The 21,770-nt window shown below is 36.4% G+C and overlaps 2 protein-coding genes across 2 annotated transcripts; one reads left to right on the top strand and one right to left on the bottom strand.

Annotated features, from left to right (window-relative positions):
* Positions 1-718: 718 nt before the first annotated feature.
* LOC121976349 lies at positions 719-3,977 on the top strand. The gene is made up of 3 exons (XM_042528477.1): positions 719-903; positions 986-1,123; positions 3,765-3,977. Exons 1-3 carry the CDS (start codon positions 813-815, stop codon positions 3,779-3,781), a joined length of 246 nt encoding a protein of 81 aa, XP_042384411.1. The 5' UTR covers positions 719-812; the 3' UTR covers positions 3,782-3,977.
* Positions 3,978-5,877: 1,900 nt separating this feature from the next.
* Positions 5,878-19,850, bottom strand: LOC121976350 (protein BLISTER-like). Its single transcript, XM_042528478.1, has 13 exons — positions 19,498-19,850; positions 16,089-16,812; positions 15,440-15,993; positions 14,810-14,929; positions 14,637-14,702; positions 13,464-13,574; positions 11,259-11,335; positions 10,318-10,385; positions 9,435-9,548; positions 8,386-8,591; positions 8,184-8,252; positions 7,613-7,768; positions 5,878-6,548 (listed from the first exon to the last, which is right to left on the bottom strand). The coding sequence occupies exons 1-13, from the start codon at positions 19,573-19,575 to the stop codon at positions 6,468-6,470; spliced, it is 2,424 nt and encodes an 807-aa protein (XP_042384412.1). The 5' UTR covers positions 19,576-19,850; the 3' UTR covers positions 5,878-6,467.
* Between the last annotated feature and the right edge of the window lie 1,920 nt (positions 19,851-21,770).

The raw sequence follows: 21,770 nt of genomic DNA on the forward strand, positions 1-21,770 counted from the left end.
GCTTGCTTCATCAACCTGCTTCACAAGACGAGGAGAGAGTGTTTCGTTATTATTTTACAAAATATCGGGCAAAATGTAAAAAAAATAGGTAAAATAAGAGGAGTTATTAGATGAAAATATAGCCTTCGAAGTAGGTTTCTGGCGAGCAGCCTTCTCGCCGGGGAGACAGCGATCGAGGCTGCCGTCGGGGACGAACTCGTGGGCGAGCTAGAACTCGCAGCTCTCGTGGCACCACTAGACGATCTGCACCAGGTTCCGGTGGCTCAACCGGCTTATGATCGTGACCTCCCCTTCTTCAATACCCCTGTGGCGGCGGAGAGTTGCTGCGGGTTGTCGTTGTAGGTCAAGAAGGCGCTCAAGTTCTGGGTGGCTCAATTGTAGCTTACCCAAACGCTCGTCGTCCGTCCGTCCGTCCTTATGCCAGGGTTTCACGTCGTCCCGACGTGGTGGTATCGAATTCGTGGCAACGATGACCGTGGCGTATGAATCATCGGCGAAGAGGCTGAGGTCGCCTCCGGATGAGTTATCGGGGGTGATGGAAGGGTAGGACGCGCGAGAGGAAGAAGGCGAGTCCGTCGCCGTAGTCGGGCTGGCGGAACTCGGAAGGAACCGGTAGCGAAGGAAAAGTGAGCCCGTGAGAAAAGCGTGACTTGGGAAAGGAATGGGTTGGGCCAAGATTGGGGCCGTTATCCAGCTTCAAATATCTGCTATATATACACAAGGACCATCCTCGACGACAATTGAAGCCGACCAAGTGGGGGAGCGAGGGGAGTAGATCGCTGGAGCGAGGAAGGACGAGAGAGGCGTAAGAGATGCCGAACACAGCGACGATGGTGGGAGCCCTTCTGGGCTTGGGCATCCAGGTGTACTCCAACGCCCTCCGCAAGCTGCCTTACATGCGCCGTGCGTAACCCTAACCCTCGACAGCGTGTAGGATTTGATCTCTTCTGCCTACTCGATTGGGGTTTTTGTTTCCTCGATGCAGATCCGTGGGAGCACGCGCTGGGAATAGGCCTCGGCGTCGTCTTCGCCACCCAGTTCGTGAAGTGGGAAGCGAGGATGGAGGAGGACCTCGCCAAGACGATCGAGAGGGCCAAGACCGCCAACGAAAGAAGATACTTTGGTCCGTTCCTTTTCTCTTCCTTCCTTCTCAATTGCTTGCTTATTCGTTGATTTCTGCACCTTAAGACCTAATTTTTCATGCGTCTGAGAATTATAGTTAGTTTCACTTGATGTTAGAGACTGAACACAGCTATTATAGTTAGTATTGTTGAATGCTATGTGAAGATTGTTGACGATAGTGATATTAGCTATTAGTGTAAGATCATCGACAGATTCCAGCTATTGAAATCCAACGATGTGAAGGTCCTTTGCTAATTGGTCTTTCACTCTCATTTGCGAAAGAGTTGAAGGACTAGTTGTTGCTCAGTTTTTGGATCCTCGATTCAAGTGTGTAAAGGAAATAGAGTTTGTAGAAATGAAGATAAAAAAAGGGCAAAATTTAAAGGGTGTCCTTTTTTATTCGAATTGTCAAAAGGCCTCCCTTTTTCATTTATCATCAAAATAGTGGATCATGCTGCCTCAACTCATTTTTGTTCTTGAAAATAGTTTTGTTCAGCGTGGTTGTAGTAGCTATGACTTATAGTTGTCACAATATGGACACTTAAACTTTGGTCGATACTAGTAGCGTTATGTTGTAGCGGTTATAGTTTATAATTGCTGCAATATGGATACTTTATCTTTAGTCAACACTGGTTAATATTATCTTATAGTAAATATGAATCATTTTATGATAATAATATAGCATATAATAGAAGATTACTAGTGTTCTTGTTGGAAGTGAAATTGTGTAAAAATATGAATAGAGCGATGACTTATAGTTGTCACAATATGGACACTTTAACTTTGGTCAATACTAGTAGCATTATGTTGTAGCAGTTATAGTTTATAATTGCTGTAATACGGATACTTTATCTCTAGTCAATACTGGTCAATATTATATTATAGTAAATATGAAATGTTTTGTGATGATAGTATAGCATATAATAGAAGATTACTAGTGTTCTTGTTGGAAGTGAAATTGTGGGAAAAATATGAATAGAGAAACAATAAAATATGTAAATTGTACTGATGAACAGGTGTTTGAATCATGACTTGGCTTGAACTGTTATACCGTTTAAATCTCCTGTTCAATGAACTGAATTTATACCCCTGGCAGTGTATCCATCATTTCATTTTTTCCATCTGAAACTCCCTCTTCTTTCTCAATCTGAATTGCCTTGGCTAACCATGGCAAAATTGGATCAAGTCCTTCAAAGAATGTAATATGCTTTAAAGTTCAGGTCTAGTCTTGCATTGTTAGAGTATCAATATCAACTACCCTATTTAAAAATTTTACCCTAAATTTTAGATAGGGTAGCTAAAAATTCTTTACATCAATTATCCTATTCATTCCCTAAATTTAGATTTTATGAATAGTGATTCTCTAAATTTAGGGAATGAAACCTCTACCCTAAAAATAAAATAATTTTTCTTTTTAATCTCTCTTCTTCCACTCAATTTTTTCAATCTCTCTCCTTCCACTCATTCCATAAATATAATAATAAAAAATAAAAGAAAGAGAAGAAAATAATAAAAAATTAAGGAGATAAAAATTTTAGGGTATTTGATGTAGTGTATAGTGAAAAGTGATTATCTAAATTTAATAAAGTGAGTCATTTACTTTAAATTTTAGATATAGTAATAGAGAAATTGATGTATATGCTCTTATAGGCTGGTGTATTGAAAGGATATGTTTTGCCTACGACGGGTAGTATTCATTGATTCTATGCATGTGATATGTGAGTTATTTGTTTGAATAATGATTTAAGTAAATACAATCGAAATATAAAACCATGGTGAGTGCCTAGATAGAAGAATCGAACTATTGGCTTTTGCATAGAGAAGGGTTTAAGGGTAGAAGATTTCCAAGGATAGTCCCATTTATATTGTTCTAAAACCAATTTGTTGATATAATTTAGGCCTGCATCAAGTGATCTAAAATACTTGAGCTGAAGCCAAATGTTGGTAGACTCATCTAGGTTATATATATTTGCACACCTAGTATATGTGTTACACTGTCGGATTCACTTTAGTGCAACAACTTCCCTCACATAACAACTAATGTTCTTATCAAGGTCAATATTCTACCTTATAGTCTATAATAGGATCTCCTATTTCAGGTGTAGAAATTGAACCACATGGCGCAAGCAATGTCACTTTAATAACTAGGCTATACAATGCGCCCAGATGTTGTATTGCTTCGGACTCACCTATACAAAGATTCTGAAATACATAGTGCTAAAATGACCATTAAAGCCCCCGCGAGTGTGATGCAGTATGTAAGCACTCAAGAAGCAATAAGTGGATCAGAATTTGAATCCTAAATAGGACGAATATCTTAAAGATTGGCTTCTAAGTGTGCATAAGCTGTCTCTAGATTCATTCGATAGATGAATCAAGGTTAAAATTTATCTCTCTTCAGGGTTAATTGGGCAATGCTCACACACTTGAATTATCCAAAAAAAAAAATCATGAATTTTTATGCTATTTTCTAATTTGACTGAACGTAACGATGAAGTAACCAAGGCTTAGATGCTGAGCTTTGTAGAGTCAATCCTCTTGTTTGATTTGTGCAGTATTTATCTTGTGCAATGATAAAAGTTACGTAAAACATCTGTTGTGATCTTATGCCTTTATTAAACTCGTTGCTTTTTCTGTTGCAGATGACGACGACGACTAGTGCATTGATGCGTGTTCCTATGGGGCCTTCTTCCTCGAGTTTTTTTGGTGTTACTGCAACTGTGTTTGCTCAAGGCAATGTTGTTTGTAATAAAATTCAGTTTTAGCCTCAAAAAGATTCATTTTGCAGGCATTCTGAACGGATTATGGTTAAACCTGGTAGTTCAATGTTCCCTATAAATATTTTTGTTGCTCAATGGTAGACGATTGCTGTTTTTTATTATTAATTATTATTATTACCAAATAGGCAAATACCGTAAAAAAACCAACTAGAGTACGATCATAGGAGCCCAGTGCTGCCGCCGAGTCGGAGTAGCCGGAGGCCCGAGGGCGACACCAGTGAGGTAGGCCGTTCGTCGGGAGCGGAGCTGCTCTTGGAGAACATCAAAGCATGGAAGGACTGTCCGGCATAAATGCCGTCTTCGTCAATGGCACAGTTGGAGACTGCACCCACCTTACCATGTCCATCTTGACGTGATTTTGTTCCATGCCGCTCTCCTTAGCATGGCCTAGGTGAGTTGCCTAACTTGCGGAGTCGACTCCCTGCTGTATGTTGTCAGCCAGGTTCGGGATTTGGAGGTCGGGCCTATTGCGAAGCTCCGGCGAAATCGGCCGGGTGAGCCAACCCCGGTTCTGCTGGGCGGAGGGACCAGATTCTGCATCTGAGTTAACCTTTTGAGTCCGCTCGACAGTGAGCCACCATGGCGATGGCGGTGAGCTCCTGCAGCTCCTCCCCAAATGAGTCTGGTATTGGATCATAGGACCCCAAGGCTGTCGCCGAGTCTGAATAGCTGGAGGCCTGAAGGCGACACTAGCGAGGTGGGGATTGAGGCGGTTGGATGAGAGGTTGAGAGGGCTGTGAGTCCACTCGCATGGGGAGAGCAAGCCGGCCACGGCTAGGGAGTAGTGGTGCAGAGGTTGAACGCCGCGACGGTTGAATTGGCGTCAATGGACATCAGTCGGAGTTATCGGCGTAGCAGTCGTGGAGAACTCGCCAGGTCTCCGGCGAGAACGGGTTCTTCGCCTCTAATAAAGCTTCTTCCACTTCCACCGAGTCGAAGGATCGGGTGGCAACAACTAGAGGAGAGAGGAAGCAGAGTACTCATTTCCATTTCAACATCGGTTGGAAGGATGATTATTTTGATTTAATTGATTCGATTATAAAATGTAAAAGTTGGTTAAAGGGAAAATTTGCATGCAGATTAATTATAATGCAGATTAAAAAACAAAAAAAGTAAATTTAAAAATTGCTTAATCTAAAAAGTAAAATTAATTTAAAAATTAATTGATGCAATCGATTAATTACATAACAATCCATTGATATTATATTATAAATTAATTATTAAGAAAACAAATTAATTAGTTCAATGATTAAATTAAGGAGTGGAAACAAAGTTTTTTGGGCATGGGATTGCATGTAAAGTTATGATTATCATTAGGGATTTTTCTCTAATTTGCATGAGGGAGTTGAAACAAGTAATACTTTGCATGCAGGGAGTGGAAACAAAATTTTTTGAGCATGAGGATTGCATGTAAAATTATGATTACCATTGAGGATTTTTCTCTAATTTACCGTTAAATTAATCAATGTTATATTACTCAATTTTAATTATAAATTTTGATCGATTACTTTGTTCATTAAAAAAATAATTTATTCAATTTTAATTGAATACTTAATTACCCTACTAAACTCACAATGGCACAATAAGTTAAAATTTTCTTTTTTTAAAAGAAAAAGGGAACTAGTTGAGCATTATGTACATCCAACGAGCTAATTATAAGGTCAACTTGTTGAACCATTGTAAATTGTTTGAGATATTCTATAACGAGAGAGGCCTCTTAATGGACATTTCAAACGCAAATAAATTAATATACAATGATTCATCTCGAACTGATACAACAGTCGTTTTGAATGCAGTAATGAACAAGGTAATATTAAAAACAAGGGGGGTATGATAGAATAAAATAAAATTTCAAAATTGCTTAGCTCCAACTCGTGGTATAACCATTCACGGTACACTGAAGAAACTGAAGTACAAATTAGCAAGAATCTTGAACTAAAATATGAAAAAGCCAAAAGTTTTTGAGGCAAATGGATTAAAATTCTAATCTAGTCACTGATTCAAAATTGAATAACCACAAAACAATTTGTCTTATATATCATGGCCGACAAACATTTACAAAGAACACTCAGAACATGTGCCAGAATAAAAGAACATAAACATAAGCGAAACCTTACTCAATTTACATCATGTTAGGATCCGGTGTTTCCGGTCATAATGAGCTCAGGTTTCGAGCTATAAGTTGACCTCCACTGACCCTTAGAATTTCAATCAGCATTTCAATACTGCCTCAGTTCTGGCCTAGAAAAAACTGCCTTGGACGAATCAGCAACTGTAAGAGCATAGAATGGAGGTAACATGGCTGTTGCTTCTTGCATTGCATCGTCTCCAGATAGAGGGCCAAAGGAGAATGAATATAAAAAAGAATGTGGGAGGCAACTTGGTTTATTTTCAATCCATTTGGGTACTTCCACACAATTTATGGAAGTGTAGCTCAGTAGCTGTAATTTTCAATGTAAAAGAATGACGGTTACTAGCGGCAGACGTACAAGTTACAGATCTCCATGTATATATAACTTCAAAATGATTGGAAAAAGAAAAGTCACGGATATGCTGTGTTGCCAATCACAGAAGCTTGCTGGTTCGACGCTTTGCTGTGCCTCCAGGGAAGAGTTTCATTATCCAACCCAAAACCCTCTCCACCACCTAGAAGAGGGAAAGCAAAAAAACTGATCCAATAAATCAAGATTTTATATGATATTGATTATCAACTACCTGTGAGAACCAACTGATATCAAAGTACTGAAGCAAGCAAAGTTTAGTGGGTACTAAGAGTGGATCTATAAATCTTAAAGTAAATGCTAGGACTACTAAACTCCACAGCAAAATTGAACGACACTTATTGCTACAATCTGAATTTAAAGTTTCTTCCAATAATTAGTTGAAATTACTATCGCAAGGATTTGTCTAGGTCCAAAATGTGTACAGCAGTTCCAATTTTCAGCACGAGCCAGCGGACTTGGGGATCGATTGGAGAAAGCAAAATTACTTTGCCTCCAAAGTTTATTGGGTGACACTAGTAGGATACAAATATCTTAAACCAACTGCTACACATTTAAACTACAATTAATGCTCTTAAAGGTAAAATTATTTCTAATAATTAGGAAAGACAACTATGAGGAGCTGTCTAGGTCCAAAGTGCGCGCATGGATTTCCAATTTTGAGCTCAAGCCACTTGACTTGGACAGAAACTGGAAAATTAGGTGTAATTCATTAATGAATAACATAGTTCAAGGAGCATTCGAGGTCTAATCTCCACAATCCACCAGCAAAAATTTGTTGTTTTATTACATGAGTCCAGTCACACTGTTAAAAGAGTTCCACACAAACCACCAATAGTGAATCATAATAAGTGGCTATAAGTACTCATAAAAGATATCAAGCAGAGAGATGATCTTGGTGACCATGAAATAACTAATGAAGAAATGCCAAGAACTTCAACAAGGCAAATGTGAAATAGAATGATTGCAAAATTATCAAGAAAATAAATATAAAAAAAAGGACAGTCCGGTGCACAAAGCTCCCACCAATGCGGGATTCCATAGAAAAGTCTATTGTACGTATTACCCTCCTTTATAAGAGAGACTATTTCGGAAACTCGAACACGTGATCTTCAGATCACATGGTAGCAACTTTACCGTTGTCCCAAGGCTCCCCTTCTATCAAGAAAATAATTGCAAAAAAAAAAATATCATCAGATAACGGCATACCTCATCCCCCTCATCAGCATATTCAGCTGTATCATGTGTACCATGGTTATCCATTGGCTTTACCAAGTGACTCTCGTTGGCCATTCTTTGAGCAGTCAAGAGTTCTAACCTCTGGGTTTGAATCTCGAGTTTAAGGGACAATTCTTTGTTCAATTCCTTCAATGGTATGCAAACAAAATAAATAGAAAATCACATCAGTTGATGGTAATGAAGGTCCTAGAACAACAGTTGCATACTAATAAATCAGGCTAATGTCTAAACTAAATTGGAGGTTGACAGATATCACAAAGCAAATGGTTTCAGAATGACCAATGAATAATTTCTCCAAGGGGAGCTTTGGTCACAAACAAATTTATTTTTGCCAACACCTAACAGCAGAAAAATAAAATCTAGTCAAAAAGATAAAAGATGCTACAATCTCTAAATTGTGAAACTAAGACAAATCAGGCAGCCAAACTCTATTGCAAACATAATCACCTAGCAGAAAACAAGTGAGCGATAAACCGATTTTATCTGGTGAAGGTGCCTCACTTATAAACCATCAAAACTTCTATCCATAGAGGTTCATTACCTTCATCTTGGAACAGTTAGATGATTCAATTCTTAGAGCTTGTACCAGCTCTTCTTTCTCCACAGCTAACTGCAATTGTCCAGTGTGTCTTAGTAATAAGAAACAAGAAGATTTTTAAAACTACACAAATAAGGGTCTTAACCATGCGCAGTTATTTCTATTAGCAAAAATGTAAACTTGAGCAATGAAAATGAAGTCCGACCTCAGATATTAATGCCCTGATGTTCTCAATCATTAGAAGCTGATCTTGTGGAAGATCAGCAGATGCATCTGGAAGGTCAACTGCTCTATTGTCACGAAGAGAAGATGATAAAGAAGTTTCACCAAATAGAGGTTCAAATGGTGTGACATCCTGAATCATATTTATGTCATTCTGCAGTGATGTTCCTTGGATACTAGTCTCAACATCTGGAAAACAAATAACATCTCAAAGAAATATTATCAAATAACTAGAAGCCACATGATTGGCCATCAAAGTTCCAAATAAAGTTAACATTGATTTTGAGGCTGCCTAAGACCAAAGGGCAGTTTCGGTGTTAATTTGTTCACTATGAAAAAATAATCAGCTTCTAGCATTTGCATATTCTAAGATGCACACTGGAAAACGATTTATTAACCCCTAACAAAAATAAAGTGTTAATTAAGAATATAGAAGAAAAAAAAGTTCACCTTGAGAAGATCGATCAACTTGCAAGGAGAAAGCTAGAATTTGCAATACACAAAACCTTCATATATTAGTCAATTTTAGTTCTTCTCTGTGCTCACTACAGTGGAAGCACAATAACCAATCTCAACCAAGAATATTTGAGTGTTACTGCTCCAGCCTCTCCTTTTCTAAGTCCCATTGAATTCCCACTTTTAGACACACGCTTAATGCTTGTTTTCCTAATTTAAACCAAGATGCCAGATGGAAAACCTTCATACCAATATCATTACCCATAAGGCTCATGTTGAAACAATAGCAGCATACCAGGTAGAACAAATCAGCACCATAAAAAAAAGTGTTTATATGCCCTTGACCTGACTGCTATGTATTTCTGGTCCTTGTGTTATTTCTTAAATACTTGGACCATTCTAAATGTAGGAATAACTCACTAATAAAGAATAATAGAAAAAGAACCACAAATGTAGCATATATTGGAGCGCATTTTTAAACCAAGACAAGAGTATTTATTTCCGCAACAAAACTAAGGTTGTAGAAACAACCTAAAAACTTATAAATTATGGTGGTATAGAAAAGCAGTGTTATACCTAGATCCTCTGTGGAGGTAGCTGCATCTTGTCTAGAAGCGGAACTTTCTACTATATCTTTGGCTTTTCCATCATCAGATGCTTTTCTCAGCTTCAATTGTAACACTTTCTTCTCTGTTCACTCACATGTACAAATGGAATCACATTACTTTAGTAACATAGGGCTGAGCTTGTGAAAAAATCGTCATGCAACATGCAATGCAGACAGAATTTCACAGAGACATAACTATTAGAGTGATAACTAGAAATGAAAAGAGAATAAAAACATATAAACAAGATAATATCTGCAAGTATTAATATAGTCAAACATTCTATCAACTTTCAACTCAAAGCCCAAGGTTTTTTAGCTTCAAAAATCTTGAACACAAGGCTCATGCTTTCATATAATGTATAGGCCATTAAGATTTGTAACTTTGAAGAAGAATGAAAAAAACCTTCAATAAGATCCAATTAGAGGAGTCAACTGGGTTGTGTTACCCATCATAATTTGGATTTAAATTGATCCTGTCTTGCCTGGCCCAAGCCATAAATGAGCTAGTGCTGGGAGTTGCGAATCAGGTCCATGGACTGGAAACAGCACAAACCCTAAGGACAGAGTTTGGAATGATAATTTGACATTTTAAAATAACCAAAATAGCCTAAAAGTTAAGATCCTTCCCCCACCCCACCCCCAGCACAAAAACACACGCCCCATTGAAACTCAGCCTGCTACACAGGAGATCTTGTTCTGTCAATTGTGGCTAAACCTCTAATTTAGAAAATTAAAAAGGCAATTTCTCAAACTCAATTACTGTAAATCTTTTCCCCATACAAGAAAGCACAGTGAACTAATAAAATTGCATTGAGCAATTGAGAAACAAACGTAAGTAGATAAGCAGCGAACCTTCTTGTAAGGCATCAACAGTAGACTGAAAATCTTGACACTCTTTCTCAAGAATGGAAACTTTACGCCTGAATAATGGAAAATGAAGTGATCACACACTTCATCAATGAATGTTTGAAGGCTATATTTATATATTCAAATACATCCACTATAAAAGGAAACACATTCTTGAATCTGTATTCATGAGAAATCCACAGATTAATAAGGAATGTTCAGGAATCTGTAGTCTCATATTTGTTGCCAAAAGCAGCCTATTAGTCTCTACAACAACAAGAGGAGAATCCTAATTATTTGGAATTGGCTATATGGATTTTAACTTGAAATGAAACTGTAAGATTATCAGTGAGTAATGCTATATCAAAACAGAAAAGGCAAAATATGATTGGGGCAATCAAATCTCAGCCAAAACAAGTATGAAACATGACAGTTCATTTTCATAAAAGCATACCTTGTTAATTTTCTTATATCATATATGAAAAGCATCAAATGAAAAGGCATTAATGCAACAAAGCCATTGTGCTGATAAAAGACATGCTACACGCACTCTACAGAAAGAAAAAATAAGAGAACACCAAGAAGAATGTCGAGGAAAGAAAATTGAGCTTTTAGAACATCACATATTCCAACTTCAAGGCAAAGAATATACATGAAATGCCCCATAAGAAATAAAAAAATAACTTGAACTTCTAACGGAAATTTGTCAGAAATGAGAAAACTTATAACTTAATTGAATATATAATTATTTGATAGAATAGAAAAGTCACTCAACCAGACATGATATAATTGGTGCTATTGAACTCTTATTTTTGAGATGTTCCGACACAAATCTCCACAAAATAATGAGCGCAATATCCATCTCGTTCCTTTGAATAAATATGAAGAGAATTAAAAATAAATCAGAGACCAGTAATCAGAAAAAGTGAAACAAATGTCAATCTTACTGATATGCTGCTAAATCAGATTTCAAGTTCTCCAATTCCTTTTCCAGCTTTAGCTCATTTGACCTCAACCTTAGTGCCTGTTTGAAGTTTACAGCAAACTTACAGGAATGAGTAACAATAATACTGGCGACTAATACTTCCTTAGTGAAGGATCAGCACTAACATCGCAGAAGAAAAAAAAAAAAATTATTTTTCAAGTGTTTTTCCAGTTGATGACAATCGCTTGGTACGCAATAGATTTGAAACCCTCAGTCAGCTATCTAATGGAGGACTCCAGGTTTCAGTTAGTGATCTCATGCACAAGAAGAGAGAATAAAACAATAGAAAACATTATTATAGAGAATCCCTTCTACAAGCTTTTACAACATGGTCTTAGGAAAAAAACATTAACGCAGGTCCCAAGCCTAGATGAAAAAGGTTGAAGGTTGTGTTAGGTTGCTAGCCAACATCAAACACAATCGAATGTTCTATGAATGGATTCATCAAATTATTGTGCTAACTAAGTTGTTCCTGGCCGACCCCACCTATTAGGAAAAGTCTTGTTTGTCATTGTTGTTATTGCATGCTCTTAGTAGAAAGAATAGATCTAGTATAAAATAGTAAAAATAGAAATAAAATAAAATTACGTTTTAGACCCTAAATTGATTTATTTTAGAATGTTGATGTTATTCGCATTACGTCGGATCCATCTGATTGGAACTACCCATAGACAGTTTGTCAGATGTCCTTGCAAAACCTAAACCTCTCAACATAAGCAGTCAAGCAGATATGCGACAAGATGTATGCTTAAGTAGGAAAAGGTTAGAATGTACATCAACAATAAAGTACACAGAGAAATTAAGCATGAAGAAGAGTAGTGAAAGGAATAATTTCTAGGCTTAGACTTGTAAAGACAAATGAGAGTTGTAAAACTACGGAATTATTAAGAATCATGGACAAACATAGCATGGTTTTGTTAACATAAAAAGAGAGACCCTTAACCAGTCTTTCCAATATTTTTTGTCTAGATCAATATTGGCGGATGTGAAACAAGTCAGCAACACGATGTCAAAATGCCTATTAACGTTGGTGACAGTTGTGCAATGAGGGAGAGCATGGAGGAACTTCTAACCAGTGTTTTTTGTAACCAGACAAGATAGAGAACCAGAGGTTCTGCCGTTCCTTAGTGTTTCAGGTTGAAACAGTTAAAAAATAAAACAACTGATCTGTCTGGATTTTAACATTGCTTCTAACTTGTGAACTCTATGAACCGAAATGATCAACGAGTTATCTTCTCTGAGAAATCATGAACCATAGTGGTAGATGGGTGAGCAGTGCAATTAAATCTTCTTCCTCTTCATCCTTCTCCCTTCGCTCGCTCTTCCTCTTCCTCTTTCTCCCCTGTCACAATACCTTATCGGCACAATTGATCGGTGTAATCCTGTACCATGTGTCAGCACAAGTCAGGATACCAGTATGGAACCATTCTGGTGATGACCTTCAACCAAAACCAGTTCCAATGCTGGTTCTCTAAACCACACCATAAACAATATTCTGTTTCAAGATCACCCTTAGCTAAACATCATATGATCATGTGGTTTTAAGATTTATCAACTCAGACTACAAGAATATGAGATCATAGAGAAGTTTTAATCTATTTATTGTTCCAACTTTTTAAGAGATGTATTTGGATAAATTCTTTGATAACCTTGTATTATACATTAGATAAGTTCCTTAACATAGTAAATGCTCAAATATATTTGTCATGATGGCACATGCACATCGGAATATACAATCAGAAACAAATTAACTCATTTCAAAGAACTGCATAAAGCTCTTGGGCCACCCTTCAGAGCTGCTACATTCAATGTAAAAAGTTCTACAGATGTAAAAAAGAAAATGATGCGATGGTTTTATCCAGCACCATAGTTTATACATTTTGAAAAACAATGAAAAAAGCTTTATTTTAATGTTCACCTAACAACTAGGTCAACCTTGATCAAGAAGAACCATAACTAATCATATAATCAGCATACCATAATCAACTTGGTAAGAGAAAAGCTAAAACAAGCAAAACCGTGTAAGTATTATATAAACTTATAAACTGTCAAGTACTTTTTTTAGTTTATTCTGGAAGTGTAAATGATGTTCACTGTACATTACATTTTTTGTGTCATGTGTAGGAAATCCTTTTTGATGATAACTAATAAAAGTAAAATGAATTACCTTCTCTTCTATGTTTATTACTTCAGATGCAAGTAATTTGGCTCGCTCATCAGCAGCATTGCATTCTAGCTGAGCATTAGTGCGCTCTGACTTAACAACCTCCAGTGCAAGCTACAGGTAGTGATACAGACGAAAACCAATCAGAGGTTGTCAATTCCACCTTAGTTTTATTATGAAATCATCGCACAATATAAAAGCGACACCAAAAATAAGCAGCAGCAATATGAGAAATTGTTCTGAACTTAATAGTAGTCTGTGGAAACTAATAACGAAACATATTACCCAACAATACGGGTTTACATGACTGAAAACGTCCACCATGAATAAGTGAATGAAAATTTAGTCTCTTATCTACCTCTATTACTTCCCTTAATAGTACCTGTTGAAACTCTAGTCTCATTGTCTCCAATGATTTTATCAATTTCTATGTGGGTTACAGTATAAAAGATAAGCTAATATCTCTCTACCCAGTATAATCCTATGCTCTTGTCATTTTATCCTTAACTACAGAGTAATATAGGACTTAATCTCTCTCCTGATATTTTCTTGCTTATGTCACAAGAAAAGATAATGCACCTCAACTTTTTTTCTCTTTGCATGCTTTCATAATTTGCCTTTTTATGTTCGCAAACTTCAATATCAGTGGTACCTTCAATTTAAGGGAAATGGAAAAGATAAAATCTAAGAAAAATTACCCTTTTTCAAGCACAGAATAAGGTCATAACTTCAGCATCACACCACTAGTGTTTGAGGAACAACCATCAACTTTTACACTTATCTTCATTGTCATTGTCAAGCAACTCAGTCAAATAAAATATTTGTGTGTTTCGATTTTATGAACCAAGTTAGACATTGATCAACAAGTATTCTACAGTTTGGAGTAGATATATACCTTTGCTAGGATATATAAACTTAGTCTCACATGTGATATTATTATTATAGTTATTGTGTATCATGACCATGTCTATGATATTCCCTTTTCCAATTAATAATACATCTTTAAGCCTCATAACTAAGTCTTAACTTATTTGTTTGAGCTAAAATTCTCCTGCCAAAAATAGTGTATATATATCAGAACATCCATCCACAAGTTCTAATTATCTGGATCAGCTGCTCAAACAATGTTGAAAGAGGAAAATAGCTGACACTTAGACCTCCAAAAGAAATACTAACCGTTTGTGCCTTTATTTCCTCCTGCAATCTTTCAATGTCAGATTTTAACTGAATGATTACTTTGCCCTGCAAAAATATAGATCAAAATTGGAGAAACAATGGTGTATTGGAAATAAGTTAGAAGATTCGCTTTGACATAGAATAGATACACTCATCCAGTCACAAAAAAACACCTGTTGGTTAAAGCTATCAGTTAATGATGTATTCTCAGCAGCCAAGGAGTCTGATAGAGCTTGAGATGTCTCTATCACTCTTTGTAATGAAAATTTGTCTTGGGTTAATTCATCAATATGCTGTAGGATAAGGAAAATAATATGGCTGAGAAAAACCACAAACTCATTGCAGCATAGTAACAAGAAGGAAAAAAAGATTCAAGTCATTTATCTTCACTAATAAGTCATTTATATTCAAGTAACATAGGGCACAAATTGACAAATCACAAGGAACTCAAACAAGCTAATTGTGAACATCATATTGCAACAAATAAGGAAATGAATCAGAAATTGTTGCTTACTATTAACCCTTGAGGTACTATAGTTTGCAAGAACCCTTTGATTATACCAAAACAAAAAAAATAGTCCATACTAATTCAGGAAACCATGTTCTAGCTTCTAGATATATAGCCAACTCATAGTCACGCATCTGAGCTTACTTGCAAAGGAATAAATGAACTTTCAATTGACTGAGTACAGGCCTACATTTTCTTTCAGAAGAAAGGAGAAATACTGTTTCTAACACAGCTTAGCTAAGACCAACAAAAAAAAACATTTGCCAAGGCATGTCTAGCTAAAAATATATATAACCTGCTCCAAAGCAGCAAAATCTTCATCTTTCTTTAAAGATGTGAACTCAATGTCTTGCAAATCTTGATCGTTTGCTTTGTAGTTAATCTGTTGTTCATTATTCAAAGAAGTCAAACTATTAAAATTTGATAGCTTCTCCCTTGTAGAATCTAGAGTTGTAGAGTTTATGGATTTTTCCAGAAAAAACTCTCTATATGGATGAACTGGAATTGAAGATGAGCGAGTCTCAGTGTTCTTGAACTCGTCAAAAAATCCATGTGTAGCATCTCTAACATGCTTGCCATTTAGTGAATTGGATATGGGAGGCACAGTGGGCACACTAAGTGAATCAAGAAATGGAGGATGGTATCGACCAAGAATGGTTCCATAAGTAGTCAAAGGAAATTGTTCGCTAGAAAAACCAGGACTAAAGCTAGTTGATGAAGACTCTGGAGCCTGCAAAGTTGTTGTCCCAGCATCAAGATGACGACTAATGGCATCAGCGATTCTTCCTCCGCCCATGCTAAGAGCACCAAATTTATTATTCAGGCTGCTAGTTTCAAATGGTTTTTGGACTGCATGAAAAACTACTTTGTGAGAAAAGAAGTCCTGTATTGAAGTATTTGACAAAGTAAAAGGATCAAGATAATAGAATGGTGTTTATAACTACCATGATCAAAATCTGAGACTCGATTACCATCATACACCCCAGAAACACTAGTTGATGTGCTCAGAAGACCATAGGCATTCCTTGCAGAAACAGTTTCCATTTTCTTAGGAAGATTGCTCCTATCATAAGCAACTGATACATCCATATCATGCTTGTATGCTGTGGAAGAACTTCTGCGCTCTATATCACTTAGTTGAACATTGTCCAAATGAGAACCTGAATTGTAAATGTATGCATCAACATATGGCTCTTTAATAGCTGGATTAAAAGCAATAATTTGATCTCTTCTGAAGCCATCAACTAATCTAGTCTCTGATTCCTTGCTACTGCTAAGCTCATTTCTCTCTCCCCAATGGTCATAAGATCCGTTAGATAATTCAGAAAACGTTGAGTTCTCCTGTGATTTGGATGCTCTATCATTAATATCTTGCACAGAGTTATTCTGTAATCCATGATTGCTGAAGTTCAAAGAAGATGAAGAAACAAACTTTTCTTTTGAAGAATCAACATCACTGCTTGAGGAAGAAATAACTATTTTATCTTCACTAGGCATTGTAGTGCCTGAAGTTTCGGCGACATTTTTACCATTTCTATCCATGACAGATTTTTCTCCATTATGCTGATTGCTTTTAGAAGTATCAAGGTATTGGTCTGACTCAGCTGACTGCAGTTGACCAGCAGATGCAACCTGTTTAGCAGTCTTTTTCTTCCGGAACTCCTCCAACTGATAAATCAATAAACCAGTACAAACAGTTAATCCTGCAAAATACTCTCTACCACAAAAATTATAAAGCAAAAGAAATTGGTAAATTTGGGGCATTATACAACACAAAGATACTAATGCTTGCTGTGACACATAGGATGGATATATATATATATATATAGCGATTTTGATGCAGTATGTCAGCTAAATTAAGATGCTAGAAAGATATATCTACAGATGTCTTTGCACTTTGATATAGAAGATTAACCAATAACAAGAAGTTGATCCTGGAGGAAAACCCAATTATTTTGGGCCTAGACAGGTGATATTTTGAAGACCTTAACCCCAAAAAATGTTTCAACAGGAAATGCTGGAGAGAGACAGGGGCCAGTAGCTGAGTTACAGAGCAGGAGGTTGGATATGACCATCATCTGGAATCAATAGGCTAGGCAAAAGAAGAAAAAGGTAGATGAAAAGTAGCATAGACAAAATTTTAGTTATTACAGTCCATCAATCTAAATTCTTTTTCTTTGATAATCAGCGAAAATGAAGTTTCCTCTTTCTATTAAAATGCATACTATCTGGCTACTTTGGTAGATCAATGTTTTATGAAACTAGACAGAATTAGCTGATTGAACCACTTAAATTGAAAGCTAATCCAACCCAAGATCCAAATACATTTCATAATAGTAGAATGATCAACCAGTCAAAAAACTGAGAAACCTGTCAAAAAAACAAATTAAAAATTTGTTGTTTGCACAAGGAAAAAGGAAAAAAAACACAAAGAAAAAAAGAAGAAGAAGAAGAAGAAGAGCACACACTATACAAAATGTTTTCAAAAAGGAAAAAGCTTGAGACCACACATCCATATTAGCATCACATCATTGCTATATCATGTTTTATGTGTTGTTTGCTAATTGTCTAAGACTCTAATCCACAAACTATGGCAGGTTCTATCACACAACGCTTTAGAAGCTCCTTTGCATTGCAACCACCCACTAGTTATCCTATTAAATATTAATAGTGTATTCATCAAAAGCTAGCCAAGCTCAAAATCCAAAACCATTTAGCTGAAATGATCAACAAGTAAAAAAATACAAGAAACCAATCAAAAAATGGAAATAAAAAATTTGACATTTGCACAAAATAAAGAATTAAAAAAAAACAGAAGAACACACTTAACAATTTTTTTCAAAGAAAAAAAAAACTCAAGACCACACATCCATATTAGCATCACATCTTTGTTATAACATGTTTTATATGTTGTTTGCTAATTGCCTAAGATTCTAATTCATAACTATTGTGGGTTGTATCACACAAGCCTTTAGAAGCTCCTCAAAATTGCAGTTGATGTTCATTCATCTTAACTATTCTGTTGATTCTTCATCTTTAAATCCACTTAATACATTTAATTCCAAATAATTTTTCCTTGCTATTCTATTTCAAGTTGAATATATTTATATCAAGTAGGAAAATATCATATGGCATATACAAATAACAGACACCAAGGGATGCTTTTGTTGGGTTGATGAATTTATCTAATATTTACCTGAAAAGACATGACTTGATGTAAAGTTACTATATGAGAAAATAATTTCCAATGCCTTCAACAATGCTTTGCACTACTGAATACATTATCATATATGACTTTTATCACATCCATATATACAATTTTGTTATCTAAATTTCACCACAGTAACTGTCTAGGAAGTTTGTTATTTTTCTAAGTCAATAAAAGCCTATGCAAATTTTTATTTTCTATATTTTTTCTTTAGTTGGTTGATTACATGAATAGCATATGGTTAACCTTCCCAACATAAATCAAATTGATAGCAATTATTTCTTTTTTCTCTTATTCTCTTTTCAATTGCCCTTCTACAAAGTTCCAATGTATGTCTCAAGAACTTTATACATTAGTAGCTGGTATACCATATTAAATCACCTTTACTCTTGAGAGTTGGTGTTAAAATATTTTTCCTCCATTCATTAAGCTGTAATCATCTTCTTAATTCTCATAATTTTGGTACATAGTTCATTTTATATCTTCATCTTCTAAGCTTTTTCACACTTGACACTTCCATATCACATAATCCATAAAGACTAACACTGTCTATCAAGAAATATGGCATTCAGTCCTCCAAAATAAATAAAAATCCATAGATCAATAAAAAGAAACAAAGTAAACAGGTTACAACTATATTCCCCTTACACATGGCCCATGCCACAATCAAGAAAAAAAATGTAACCAATGACAAATTATGTGCATGCAAGCTGATTTATTGCTCAAAGATTCTGGCAAATGTTTGTGTCTCCATATGCCCTTTGGAAGTAAAATGTTGATGAATGATTCAAATACAATCTAATGTGGTAATGACCACGAAGGGATGCATGATATGTCAGTCTTCCTGACACTACAATTATGATATTCACAAACCTTAGCCAATGCTGAATTCAATGTATTATCTCCATTTCTACATTGTAAGAAACAATAGGTAGTTCGAGAATCGTGAGTCGCATATGAAGTCAGGATTATCCAAAAAGAAACAATAAGTCAGCTGAAGACGTAGTTGCACGCCGACTAACTCTCAAGATCAAAATTTGCTCCAAATAAATCATTTTAGAGGTTCTCAGACGTTGTTCTTGAGAAATCCAGAGGGCAGAAAAACAGTAAACCAGAAAAATCCAGAAACCAGGTCGAGATCGAACCTTCTTCTTGCCCAATTCGAGATGCCCTTGCTTGCGCGACGACGCGACCGAACTCGAAATGACCTTCGCCGACGCCATCCCGGAGGAAGGAAAAGAAAAAACAACTCCCCTTCAGAAATCCTACCCGGACGTCTCACGCCGCGAGCACAACCTCGGGTAGAACAACAGCGGAGGTAGAGATTACTTCTTCAAAGGAAATCGAATGGATCGCAGCAGAAGCGAGCCCTTCGGGTTTCCGAGATCGGAAGGAAGCAGAGAGATCCAAGGGAAGAGCCCGACGAGGAGTTTGTTGGGGATTAAACTGTGAGTTCGCCGATCCCTCTCTGTCCCTCTCATTTTGTTAAATTTTTTTATTCCTGTTTTACCTCTTTTTATCATTTTTTTAAGCGGATAGGTTAATTGGAAATTAAGGCTACAGATTTGAACCAAACCAAATTGAAACGCAACCCGCAAAAATCAAAGGGCCCTGTTTTTTTTCAGGACTTCAATTTAAAAAGTAAATATTATATATATTTGTAAAAATGATATATTGCCCGATCTCCGTGTCCAACTCGTATTCATCGTGAATGTGTTGCCCTAGAAAGTGAGTAGACACTTAGAATTTATACGATGGAAAAAAAAATTTGATATTTTCATTATAATATGATATTATTTATTTTGAATCTAAGTCTTTATGATTTTGTTCTGGGACTCTTCCTAAAAGATCTCATATCAATAGAGATATTTTTTCTCTTACAAATCCAGGATCTTTCCCATGTGTTTTCAAGGTGGAACTATATTTGTAACCTTGCAACCCCAACATGTGTCACTCATGTAGAGACGCTATAAGTATCTTGGGTTAATTTTAATATTGATCAACCGAGTTAAGTTATGTCTTATGTATTTTGATACATTATATCTGAGTGTGCAGAAATTTAGGAATACAAGAAGTCAATGAAAGATGTAGTGAGCAAGAAGGATGACACGAGAAGAGAGCTGACCAGCTCGATGAATTCGAGGAACGAGGAGCTGCAAAAGAGTACACCAGCGGAACGAAAGGACGTGCATGTTGCATCCAAGGGACGAGAAGCTGGGAAGAAGTCTGCTCGAAAAGAAAATCGGAGTTGAGTTTCAATGAGCTCAATTTCGGACGCCCAAAGTATCACCCAAGCGTCCGAAGAGTGATGGTCAACTCGGAAGTTGACCATTTAAGGTGCTTCCAATCGACTGGAGGCACCCTGATGAAGTGAAGACCCGAGGTGCCTCCGATGCGTATGAGGTGCCTTCAATGCAGCGAACTTAAGGTGCCTCTCTAAGGAGTTAGAGATGTTGGCGAAGAGATAAGACGTGGAATCCAACTCAGCTGAATCGAGACACCTCTGATGAACCGATGTGTCTCCAGCTGTCAAAACAATTGAACATTGGCAATGATAAGGATAAAATTTATCCAGTTAGAAGCACCTCCAAGCTTTCTAGATGCCTTTGAAGTGTCACATCAATAATGATCACTTTTAACCAGCAGACTATAAATAGCACTCTAGAGCTAGTTATAATGAATACACTTGTAATCAATAACACTCTAGAGCTAGTTGTAATGAACACACTTGTAACCAATTCTGTATTTTCTTTCTGAGCTTTCAATTGGTGTAAGAGGCTTCTCTGTCTTCGACCTATGTCGAAGGAGTTTTCTTAGTGCATTTTTCACTATATTGGATTAACAACCACCTAAGTTTTAACCAAATAAATTATGTCTCCTTACTTTATTTTTATGTTATTTGTTTCTAAATAATTGTGTATCCTTGCTAAGCAAGTAGCAAGAGAATTTGTAACTTTAATTTGTCCTCCCCCCAATAGCTAGTCCACACGATCCAACAATGCGTATATATATAGTTTTGATATGTTGTGCACCTCACTTCCACGCTTGCGCTATGTGACTGAGTCAGTCGGGGGTGCTCGGAAGTGATTCGAGCGCCTCGATTCTCAATCGAGAAGCGGAGACGCGCACAGGGCGGTGTGCAACATATCAAAACAGCTTTTATATATATATATATATATATATATATATATAGGTTTGATACTGCGCGCGACGGCACAGTGCGCGACTGTGCGCGTCGCGTGCAGTATCAAATTTTTTTTGTTTTTTTTTTAATTTTAAAATTAAAAAATAATTAAAAAATTTCTTTACGATTTTATTTATAGGGTTCAGGCTTTGGGTATAGTGTTAAAACTATTTTTTTTTTAGATTTTAACTATAGGGTTTAGACTTTCTAATTAGGTTATAGTGTTTGGTTTAA

The sequence above is a fragment of the Zingiber officinale genome, chromosome 4B (genome assembly GCF_018446385.1).
Source record: "Zingiber officinale cultivar Zhangliang chromosome 4B, Zo_v1.1, whole genome shotgun sequence".
Lineage (NCBI taxonomy): Eukaryota > Viridiplantae > Streptophyta > Magnoliopsida > Zingiberales > Zingiberaceae > Zingiber > Zingiber officinale.

Excerpts from the sequence above, each read along its gene's own strand:
- LOC121976350 (XM_042528478.1), bottom strand. The coding sequence starts at position 19,575 with ATGGCGTCGGCGAAGGTCATTTCGAGTTCGGTCGCGTCGTCGCGCAAG. Across the intron at positions 14,930-15,439 it reads ATTTTGCTGCTTTGGAGCAG|CATATTGATGAATTAACCCA; the intron begins GTTATATATATT and ends CTTATCCTACAG. Across the intron at positions 13,575-14,636 it reads AGGAAATAAAGGCACAAACG|CTTGCACTGGAGGTTGTTAA; the intron begins GTTAGTATTTCT and ends CACTACCTGTAG.
- LOC121976349 (XM_042528477.1), top strand. The coding sequence starts at position 813 with ATGCCGAACACAGCGACGATGGTGGGAGCCCTTCTGGGCTTGGGCATC. Across the intron at positions 904-985 it reads CAAGCTGCCTTACATGCGCC|ATCCGTGGGAGCACGCGCTG; the intron begins GTGCGTAACCCT and ends TCCTCGATGCAG.